Source organism: Pygoscelis adeliae, unplaced genomic scaffold (assembly GCF_000699105.1).
Source record: "Pygoscelis adeliae isolate BGI_AS28 unplaced genomic scaffold, ASM69910v1 Scaffold127, whole genome shotgun sequence".
In the NCBI taxonomy this organism is placed as follows: domain Eukaryota; kingdom Metazoa; phylum Chordata; class Aves; order Sphenisciformes; family Spheniscidae; genus Pygoscelis; species Pygoscelis adeliae.
In genome coordinates this window covers 5195908-5207938 of record NW_008825208.1, presented here as the reverse complement: position 1 = coordinate 5207938, position 12031 = coordinate 5195908, and the positions used below count along the sequence as shown (strand labels likewise).

At 42.3% G+C, this 12031-nt stretch overlaps 1 protein-coding gene across 1 annotated transcript; it reads right to left on the bottom strand.

The window, feature by feature from the left end:
* Positions 1 to 11183: 11183 nt before the first annotated feature.
* On the bottom strand, positions 11184 to 11898 carry TMEM215 (transmembrane protein 215). Its single transcript, XM_009328957.1, is given in 2 exon segments — positions 11184 to 11382; positions 11384 to 11898. Coding segments are annotated over 2 exon segments (714 nt in total).
* Between the last annotated feature and the right edge of the window lie 133 nt (positions 11899 to 12031).

Below are 12031 nucleotides of genomic sequence, written 5' to 3'. Positions count from 1 at the left end.
TGAATTAGAAAGTAAGACAAGAGACAGTATGCCCCTTTGGCCTTGTGGATGTATTAGCTCAGGCTTTATTCACAGGTATCTCTCTCCCACCAGTGGCAGGAAAAATACAAACCAGCAAAAACTCATCTTGAGGAATGATACATAAGACTGACTCACCAGCTACTAGGGCAGAAGGTAGCTCCCAGTGTTAGTTGTTGATTTGGTTTTGCTGGGTAATCCCCTGCCAGCAGCCTCCATCAGTTCAAAACCAGCTGGCTGGACATTCCAGCCTGTAAGCTGCTCCCACAGGAAAGTAGGAGACAGTGTAGAGTTGCTATTTAGTGGTACGATAAACCTTCTGGGTGTGATTGGTTTTGTGCTGCGAAAGGGAAAAATGAGATGTGTATTGTGTTAGAAAGCAAGGCCCATTGAAAGAGGAGGATGAAGCAGTGCAATCATAGTGGATACAAATTGAAATGAGAATTTGTGCTCCTGCTTCCATTTCATCTCCGTTGCCTGGAGCATAGAAAGGACAATTAAGAAGAAAGTCTGGGGTATTTCCATAAAGTCAACACTTAGTGATAGCTGCCATCTTGGTACAGAGATCTGAAAATCTTGGGAGAGAAATGAAAGACATTGCTTGCTGTTGTTAAACAGAAGAGAGTCCATTACAGCTGCTCTTGTCTTTGGCTGCTCTGGGATTTCTCTGAAAAACTGTTCTTAATATAAGCTTATATTATGGAGTTGCTTTGACTAAAGTGGCAGTGAACCTACTGTTGCTGGCTAGCTGTCTGACTGTGAAATCAGGCAGCCCTCTAAGTCACTGTTTAATTTAGGACACAGTTTAGAAAAGGTCATTCCTGAGCAAGCATTTCCTGTAAAGAGAGACCCATCACTACAAGTGGAGTAATCTGTTGATGAGCAAGTGGAGTAAGCATTGCTGGTGTTGACTTTCTTTAAAGACAAAGCATATGTACGGTGGACCCTATTTATACTTTTTAAGGTTTTATTTATGGCAATAAATTACCTTTCAAGGCTAATCTATTTTGAAGAGTTTAGCCAGTCCAGTTGAACTAATTAACAGTCTAACAGAATTAGATACATGAAATAGAGGAAGGAAGGATACCAAGAGTCACAGCAGTTCCACCCATAATGTGAACTGGACTGGCCAAAGCCAACTGGCAGGAGGTGCAAAGGAAGGACTATGAGTGACATAGCACGATTTACTCCTCCTTATTCTGCACCCTTACCCTCCAGTCTGTCCCTGGTTCTAGGTACAAGTACAAAAACACACATGTAGATGCAATTTTTCTGGTATAAATTTATGTAGCTTAAACAAGCAGCTGACTAGTTGTCCATATTCCCATGTAGCTAGCATACTTTTAATTCTGAATATGTGCTGTGTGATAGTAATAGGAGAGTCTCACTACAGTCCTTCTTCAGCTTCTGTGGGAAGTAAATGCAGTGGTAACATTGGATTTTTCAGAGATGCCTAATAGAGGTAGAAAGCTAAATCTTTCTGAATTATGGAAGACTTACTTGAAATCCACAGAAAAATATAGAACATTCTGAGTTAAATTCTGTCTCAGAAGTCTGTGGGAACACTGCCACTTGAATGGGACCAGAATCTCAGCAAGGGACATACACATAGCTGATCTTGTCACATGAGATCCCAACATAGAGTCCAGCCAGATTTTTAAAAATTTAATTTTTTAATTGGTTTCACATTTTTTTTCTAAACTTAAAAGATTCATAGAATCATAGAATAGTTTGGGTTGGAAGGGACCTCTAAAGGTCATCTAGTCCAACCCCCCCCTGCAATAAGCAGGGACATCTTCAACTAGATCAGGTTGCTCAGAGCCCCTTCCAGCCTGACCTTGAACGTTTCCTGGGATGGGGCATCCACCACCTCTCTGGGCAACCTGTGCCAGTGCTTCACCACCCTCACTGTTAAAAATGTCTTCCTTATATCTAGTCTAAATCTACCCTCTTTTAGTTTCAAACCATTCCCCCTTGTCCTGTCACAACAGGCCCTGCTAAAAAGTTTGCCGCCATCTTTTTTATAAGCCCCCTTTAAGTACTGATAGGCTGCAAGAAGGTCTCCCCAAAGCCTTCTCTTCTCCAGGCTGAACAACCCCAACTCTCTCAGCGTTTCTTCATAGGAGAGGTGTTCCATCCCCCTGATCATTTTCGTGGCCCTCCTCCGGACCTGCTCCAACAGGTCCGTGTCTTTCCTGTGCTGAGGGCTCCAGAGCTGGACGCAGTACTGCAGGTGGGGTCTCATGAGAGCAGAGTAGAGGGGCAGAATCCCCTCCCTCGACCTGCTGGCCACGCTTCTTTGGATGCAGCCCAGGGTACGATTGGCCTTCTGGGCTGCGAGCGCACATTGCTGGCTCATGTCCAGCTTTTCATCCCCCAGTACCCCCAAGTCCTTCTCGGCAGGGCTGCTCTCAATCCCTTCATCCCCCAGCCTGTGTTGATACTGGGGGTTGCCCCGACCCAGGTGCAGGACCTTGCACTTGGCCTTGTTAAACCTCATGAGGTCCACACAGGCCAAGCTTCTCGAGCTTGTCCAGGTCCCTCTGGATGACATCCCGTCCCTCTGGCATGTTGACTGCACCACTCAGCTTGGTGTCATCTGCTTCCTTTCTCTATTTTTGAATTTCATGTTTGTACATGATACAGTACAGCTACCCTATTTGTAATCTTAGCAAAATAAACCTTTTGGTTATCCAGAACCCAGAGATGTCCTTTAATACAACTGTTTCCTTTATCCAAATGCTGCCTGTATATTGTGAAACTTTCTGCTCTATTATAGTGCTGCATGATGTATAATATAGTTTACATTATTCTTTTAATGTTAGCATTTTTTACATTTTTATTAGAAAGGCGCATATCATAGGGTCTTTTATCAAATACAAATGTGAAAGTGTGTTCTTTGTTATATGTTCATCTGTAGCAGTACTTCAGCTTTAACTCTTCTGCTTTATTTTAGTGTTGTTTTTAGAATTAAAAGCTTTAAAATTAGTGTCTTCTGAGTTTAAAGTCTTCTAAATAGAAATGAGTGATGAGTGACCATTAGCAAGCTTGTTGGATTGACAGCCTTCACCACTGACATGTCCTTGAGTAGTATTCAAATTTTGCTGAAGATAGTAGAGAGACTCTTGCTGACTTCATGAGGCTTAGAGTCTGGTGGTTATCTACAAAAGAGGTACAGCTTGAAGAACACCAGCGTGAGCCTACCTCTCTGTTTTGTTGTTATCTCTTGATCCTCTCCTCGAACGGAGCATCTCCAGAATGAGAACTAGATTATTTTCTAAGGACTGTTGAATCTGTGGTATCTCTCCCGAGCCTTCAAGCAGTAGTCCTTATTAATGTCAGTTTGTCTGATGATTGTGATGATATGACTGCTCTTCCTCCAGAAGACAGAAGTACAGGGTAATGAACGTTATAGGTGCAAATGGAAGTGTCCTCAGTCAACTGGCAAGTATTTAAGATTTATCTCAGGCATTTTGACAGATGTAGTTAATGGCTACAGCCATATTTCATTGTCAACTACCAAAGCAATAGGCAAGTTTCAGGAACGTGAGCTCTCTTTGGTTACACAGATTTTTGCTGGAAGTTAGATACAATGCAGCAATCATTAGAGATTGTACGACACAGCAAATTCAGCAAAAGTGGTTGCAGCATAAAGCCTGTGAGATGTGCCTTATGTTTACCTCCTGGGGGTGGCAATAGCTGCAGAGATCATTGTTTTCTGTATTGTTGTGGCCACACAGGCATATGTATGTATAAGAATATATATATAGAATATATATAATATACAGAGAACTATATATTCATATATATGTAAAACATGTCTGGCTATAAATATAACTGTACAGGGAGAGGTTAGTGCAAATCAGTACCCAGTATAAGGACACGAAATTGTTGACAATTGTTGCCTCAGGTTTGAACTCTGCAAGAGTCTCAGTTTTTGAACCCACCAAGGGAACACAGAGTAGTGCCCCACACAGAACTTCATATACAAGGGCAGGTGGTCTTTATAGCACCTGCAAACCAAAACGCTGTCCCATTTCACCACTCTAAATCTATATCCTTGTGTGGGGCAACACTGTGACTGATACTACTGCAAATTTAGATCTCCAGAGAGTCCTGTTGTAGCTCCTGGTATCTCTCACTGCTCAGGAAACGTAGCAAGGAAACTTGTGGCTAACGCTGTAGCTGCTGACTAAAGTCCTGATGACCTTGGCAATGCAGGAAAGCATTTACCAGCTGGTAAAGCTGAAGTATGGTAACCAGCACGGTGCTCATCTGTGAGATGCTTTAAATCCAGAGAGATTCACATCCCAGATGTGGAGTTAGTTGGCTAATCTAGCAAGTATTCTTTTCTAAAATGGCACTCTATACAGATAAATATGTGATGTGTTCCTCCTTTCCTAGGAGATTATATCCCTACCAGAAAATGGGAAAGCAATTGTAATAATAGAGCTGAAGAACTGAAGGTGGTACGTACTTTACAGATCATTCAGTTCTTCACTCAGTAGCCATTCATTGCCTACGGTCATGCAAAATAATGCAGAGGATACTAATACTGTATTAATGATGTAGTGATTTTATGGAAAGATTGTGCATTTTGACTATTGTTTATTGCAGCTCCATCTACATACAGGTGAGGATGCAGACAGGTACATTAAATAAATCACACAATGCAAAAACTGACTTATGAAAGTCTTTAATTACATTGATAAACCTTCACTATATTGTTTCAGTTTGAATGTTGAGGAATAGATTGAATAACCACAATATTAAAAAAAATCCCAACAAGTAAAAAAAATGGTTAATGTATTTCCAGGTGTAAAACTTCCTAGGTTTTATTCAAACCATTGGCATTGGAAAAAGACTCTGTTTTGCCACCAAAAAGTTAGTCTTTATCCCCTAGATTAGGTAGCAAACATCTTTTATTTAGCTTGTTATCAGTATGTGCAGAGGGTCTCCAGTTCCATGGTTCTTTCTTCTTTTCAAACCAGAAAAATGAATTTATTTAAAGAAAAGTGGAATGAAAGCAGATGTTCTTTGCAAACAGTGCAAGGGCATAGTATGAGTGTTGAGCCTGACTGTGCAGTCAGAGGATGCAGGGTCTCTTGAAGATCTACGTCTGAAGAAGAGATTGGTATGAGGTTCCCCAGCATGTAGAACATCTCTCTCTCCCACACCACTCAGACCACCAAAAGTTAATAGCCCTTCCATCTGAATTGACCTCAATAATAAGAGTCTTTGGTTTTTTAAGAGTGCCTTTCTGGGGCTGTCCTTTCAGACCAGTAAAAAGACAAGGCTATGCAAGATTATTCTGATTATTCTCCAGCTGGCCACCATCTGCTTTTCAGCTAATGAGTACTCTGTCCTTCTAATTCCTTTCTGAATTTTCCCCTACGTCACACCAGTCACTGTAAAACATCGTATTGTACACTATTACATTCTAAATTGGAATTCAAAGATAAAATCATTTGCAATCCAATGTTGTCTCCAAAGAAAATAGGGGAAAATTCCCCCTCCTCCTAATTTAAAATTTGCTAAAATGCACTTTCTGATGTAGAGATATAAAACAACCAGTTTGAAATGTGAGAGAGTGGGTTTTGTAGAATTTGTTTGTGTGGGAACCCTAATGACTGAAACCTTCCAATGAACATGCATGAATCTACATGATGTTATTTACTGTCCCATAGTATACTAACCACGGTCCTCTGGTTCAGACAGGGAACAAAGCTACCCCATCTTCTGTATTTGTACCTCATCTTTCCACTGCACTAGGTCTTAAGTGCATATGCATCCTTTTTGGAACTAACTTCTAGTGCTGGTTTTAACAGTTTTCATACAATACTAAGTTTGACCTTGAAGCTCCGCATGAAATTTTTACTGTTACAACTTTGTGAAATTTGCCTTGGATTGCAGTAGAATAGGTACTTCCTAGCCAGCAAACGCCAAATACGATGCTACTGTAGTAACATCCCTATGTTGATGAGTGTGCATAATTGCTTATGATTATCACTGCATTTCTTAGTAAAATACTATGGTGTGTAAATAAGGGTTTTGATGAGATCTGAAAACAAATCAGTCATTTCTGGCATCAGATCCCTACTACATACCCATTTTTTTTTCTGTAGCTCTTGCATCCTGCCTCCAGGCAGAAAAACACTCTCTGTCCATATCTGGGGAGCCTGTTCAGGGTAAGCTACCAAAGGGAAGCTACACATATGGAAGAATGCACTAAAAATATTGCCTATGTGACCAGAATATAAAACAGTTAATCTAACAAAGTAATGAAATACTGTCTGTGAAACCTTTTTGGTCTCTTTTGCTTTTATGAATAATACCTCTTTTTTTGTTCTTGCCTCACTAGAACAAAGTGCAGAACCAGATTTTCAAAGTATTTAACCCTTTTCCACTTCTTAAGTAATGAAACTGTAGGCTGATAAAATACTAGTACTGAATCTGTCAGAATTGACCAAGGGTTCAAGGCTTTTACCAATGGTTTGGGGAAATGCTGAATGCAAAGCACTGGAAAATTTCAGTTTGTGATTGGTAATGGAGCCAGGATTTCACAGGGGTTATAATGAAACACAGTCCTGGGACATTTAAACTCCGTGTATCCTGTTGGAAGAACTGTGTGTCCATAAAGAGCCACAACAGAGTTCTTAGAAAAATTCTCTCCTCCTGAAGGACGGAAGGCATTTTAAATTGCAACAATAGGTTTGAGGCAGAAAATTTGGTGAGGTATTGGAAAAGACAGAGAGGCCCTCTAAGCAGATCTCAAATTAATGTTGCTATGCTTGTGCATTCTGTGACCTGCTCTTGCAAACAAATGTGTAATGTATATACACCTATGCATGGTGCAATGTTCGTAAGTAAAAACATTAAGCATAAAACACTTCTGCGTTCATCTGACAATAGGATAGTCAGGGCTAATCCATGCAACTGTTTTGAACAGAAAATAAACCGTGATTTAAAAAACAATGATAGCTGGATCTCCTTGCCTAGTAAAGACATACAGGGTCTGGAATTCCTCCACTGAGAGGACTGATAAATTAAAGGTAATGCTTACTGATGAAGGTTTGGCAGAAAGCATTAAAAGTGAATTCTGGATCTGCTCTCTGCGTTGTTTCTAAAGACCAGACATAAAAGGGCCCATAGTACCAGAGAAGTAACAAACCTGCCGGCTGTCATCCCAGTAGGGATTGCATGTTCAGACGGGCTGCAGAGTAGAAATGGGCTCAGCATGAGCTGCTTTGCAGCTGATGCCCCACACTGTGTGTTAAAAATGTGTCAAGAAAACTCCTCTAGTCTACATATTAGGAAACTCCTCTACAAGTTTTAATACGACTGATATTAGAAACTTACACAGAAACCTTTCAAGACTCAGAAAATCTCCCATTCAGAACTGCATTCTCTTGCAGTATGGCTTTACTGGCAATGTGTTGAGATTCAGGTTTCTGAGTGCAGATTGTGCTCTGCATATAAATAGATCAGTCCCTAAATGCTCATGAAAATCAGGCTGGAAGTGCCTTTGAGGCCTGACAGTCACCCATCTCTAACCCATCTCTACAGCACCTGTACAGTACAGTGAAAGGTATTATATAGATACGCAAAATCCCAGGCCTGTGCTGCAAGAACTGACCATTTAGTCGGATGTCCCAACATAACAGCTTACATGGGATGGATGATGTAGGGTCAGATCTACCACCATGGTCAAGAGCAGGAGCTCATTCTGCAAAGAGTCTGGTACGTACCAGGAGAAATGCTGAGAGGGGGTCATAGTGGCTGTTACTCTGCTAATTACGACACAGTAAATAATTACTGGAGCCAGGACTGTGGAGAGGTTGGTTCAGATGGGGAGGCACTGCCTGTGGAAGAGCACCACATTTCTGCAGAATGCAGACCAAGAATACAAATACATGTGGTCCCAAGGGACACACACCCTGAGCACGCTCACCTCCCACTCGTTCGGTTCCAGGCGGAAAGGACCAGCTATTGTTTAGTGCTCCAGAAGGACAAACTGCACACTGATTAAAACTCCCAATTTTCTGTTAAAGGCTTTGCAATGATCAGCTTGTATGACCGTAAAAATGCTATTTATGACAACAGAAATTTAAGCAAAGCAACACAAAATTGCCCTGTGTACAGTTGATCTGTGTATCACATTGTTTCTTAAACGAAGGTAAACTCCACTGTAGCGCTATGACAAATGCTACTCTAAAAATACATTTTATATATCTTAGGAACCTTCTCTCAATGTCCAAATCACTGGTTTTCTTCAAATATAAGAAGAAGCATGGTCCTACAGTATGCCACCCATACTGTAGGACCATGCAATATGTGGCAATTGACTTCAATGAGACCAGGCATTAACCCCACAAGCAGAGCTCCACTACAACTGCATGCACTGTTTGGAGGGTAGCATTGAGGAGAGAAATGGGATTTTGACCCAGAGGTGTTTTAAAGGTAGCAGGGACAGAAAGAAGCTCTCATCTCCATCACCTCAGCTAAATGAACGGAGGAAGGACATTGCCTATAAATATAATGTTTTAAACATACATTTTTTATATCTCTTTCTATATTGCGGGAAATTTTCACTCCCATTAAACTTTGCTTTAATACGAGCATTCTCTTGTTTTTACACTAAGAATGGAATAAAGCACACGACTCAGATCTGCATGGCTGTATCTCAAATTATATATTTACCATTCCATTTGTCACTAGAGTTTGCTGTCTTGCCTTATAAAACCTCGTATAACTTTTGACAGAGAACATATAATCCTAGACAAAATGGAAAAACTTGACCTCTTCCTATATATATTTGCAGAACTGTACAAATCTAGGTTCCCAGCGGGCTGACGCTTTGCTCTCTTATGCAAGGCAAGCGATTGCTCACAACCCCGGCAAAGGCAGTATGCAGCTCCCTGGTAGCCTGTTTTCTCATGGTGTGTCTGATCTCCAGGGATGCTGAGCGCCCATGGGCACACGCTGAGACCCTCACCTGCTTCCCTTGGGAACAGAATGCTATGAAAGACCCTATTCCTCGTCATGTTCATCAGCAGTATTTTAGTTGTTGGCTTCAGAGGTCATGAAATAAGACTTCGCAGTGCTATCAAAAAGCTGCTCTGTACATCGCAGAATAAGGTCCTGCAGTGACTAAGCCTGCAGGAGACAATCTGCCTGACAACAACAGAGTGCTTTTATGTGGAAGTGGGAGTTGAACACACCAGGGAGATGGTCTGTTTTTCTGGTTTTGTGGAATTCCTTTGCTCAGTGGTTAAAACTTGGGCTGTACAGAGTATAAGTGTTTGTTTATTCCCCCAGTACTGTTGCTGCATGCCAGAGCACTGAAGCTGCCTGTAACCACTTATTGAGAGGCTTTACCTGACTCAAACTAGCTAGTATTTTTTTAATTTATCCCAATAGCATCCTGATGCCCCACCAAAGCCTGGCCAAAGCGTTAACAACTTGTTTGGTCTGAAAGAAACCAAACTATCTTGTGTAAAAAATTGTATTACCTCCTTCTGGAAACCTCTTCAGAGACTGGTTGTCTGTAACGATTTGATGTAAGTTTCCAAACAAACAAACTAGTGGATGCATAAAGTTTCCATTCACTTTCCAAACTATTCCCTGGGCAGCAAAGAATGGCTCATTTCAGTGGAAAATTCCTTGCCACTTTCTACACAACATCTCAGTTTGCTACAAAAGAAAGGCCATTATTCTTCTTTCCTACCCTGGTAATTCAATACATTTGTTTGGTGCAACTTATGGTTGACAGAAAACAGCTAAGCAAGAACAGTTATTAAGACTTCCATCACAGAGGAACTTTTTGGAGTTGTAAGCATTTAGTTATAGGAACTGGGACTTTGTGAGACACTAGCAAATTACTCTATGCTGTAGTAACCATGACCCTAAGAGCTTAACCCTTAGAGTAGCTGCTTAGCATGCACATCTTATTATACCACATCTCTGTTCCCCACATAGTAGAGGCAAGGTAAGATTTTTATACACAGCATGGAACATGCAATTTACTGTTGGGCAGAATAGCCAGGATTTGCGTTTTGTATGAAAGATGCAGGCTCAGATTTTGAATGGTTAATCCTCATTATTCACTTCATATTTCTCTTGCTATGTATCCATAAATTGTGAACAAACCCATCTGTCAGCCAGGTCCTCTGTTCCCTCCCCCCAGCAAAGCACGGCTTTGAGACCCCTGAGTGGACTGTAACCATTCATCACCTGTAGAGAAACATCTGGCATTTTAGAAAAGGCACATGAAAATGACATTTTCAGAAGAGTCAGATCCAGCTCTAAACACAACCCATAGAAGTCTATTCCCTAAGCAACTTTAGAGGTACTGAAATATATTTTTAAGACCTGAGACCACTGACATCTGCTCCTAGTCTCTACAAGAACTGTGTCATGATCATGTTGTAATCTCCTTGTCAAGTATGCCTATAAAATCCAAAAGTGCTAGAAACATTCTAGTGAACTCAATACCAGTGGGGAATGAAGCTAAAACCTGTACCTTGCATGCTATTGATGATGGATTAGCCTTTGAAAACTCCCCTGAGCCTATCTGGCTTTCGGAAGAGTCCACAGGGTCAGCACATCAATTCCTTGAAGCAGAGGAAAATAAAATCCTGACAGAAAGAAGAAGGAAGAGAGACAAATCACTTCTACACTCCCTAACATCAGCCAGCTATTGGAGTGCATGCTGACATCTCTCAGTCCCTCCCAAAATGAAGTGACGCCTTTGCTAAGACCCATTCAGCCATAGAGCACCACATTCTTTCCTGCAGACAGCTCCAGAGTTTTGATTCAGTTTTTAATCTCAGCTGACAGCCACTGCTGCCCTCCTGCCAGTGTGTCTACAGGCTCGGATACAATAGGCAGCAGGAAAACAAAACGGAGGGAAAGGGAGAAAATAAAATTAAAACATAATTTCTTTTTTCCAAAATGAAGAATTGAATTCTTTAACCTTTAAACATGCTTGTTTACTTACAGAAAGAGTATTTCAGGCACAAAAGGTTTGAGTATCAGTCACATACCAGGTTAAATTGTAATAGTATCGGGATTGTCCCATGCAGTGCACTCAGCTATATTATCCCCTATCAAGAAGTTGAAGTTGTAGTTTTTGTATACATACATATATATAAAGTATGCATCTTTCACACTATGGTCTCCTGGTCTGAGTTGACTCCAGTAGGGTTTATGTAACAACAGTATCTGTCGTAGGGACTGTTCTCCTTGTAAGAGCAGACGATGATACTGTCTTTAGGAGCAACAAAAATGTTGTCTTCAATGTCAGGGCAAGCAGCACTGTCCCTGGTGGGAGAAGAGCTCTTCTTCTCCAAGGCACTGTACGTGTCCCACGAACACATTCCCCGGCATCTCTGGGTAACAGGTCTCCAGGTATCTCAGCATCTCCTCCTGCTCCACCTTTCTGATGAGGCTCTTGCACTCTCCCATCGTGGTGGTAGTGGTGGTGGTGGTGCAGATGGACACCGAGTCCTCACCCCGCAGCACCCTCCTGTCCTTCTGGTATGCTTTCTTGGCCAGCTCGTCGCAACTCCCCTTGCCAGACTCCAGGTCCGAGGGGGTCCTCAGCAGCTCCATGACATCCCGGTCCTTGACTTGCTTGCAGCACGGACACTTGTTCTTGGGCCATTTGGTGCAGCCGTCGGTCTTTCTGGTGAGGGCGATGGCGGCGATGCCCGGCAGGCAGATGGCCGGCCCGATGGCCAGCAGCGGGATGTCCCCCAGGGTCTCTCCCTTGATGCCGGACACGGTGAACATGAAGCCGAACACCAGGAAGACGCTGACCAGAGCCACCACCAGCCCCGTCCGGGGGTTGATGTCGTCGGGTCTCATGGTCCGTGCCATCCTGCTGGTGTGCAAGAGACCACTTTCCTTCACCGAAGCGGCCCCTCGGGGCAGGGGGCGGATGCTGCCCGGCAAGTGCCTGAAGTTTCCCGGACAGTGAAGAGCGGAGGCCCCCGACGGCGGGCACCGCACG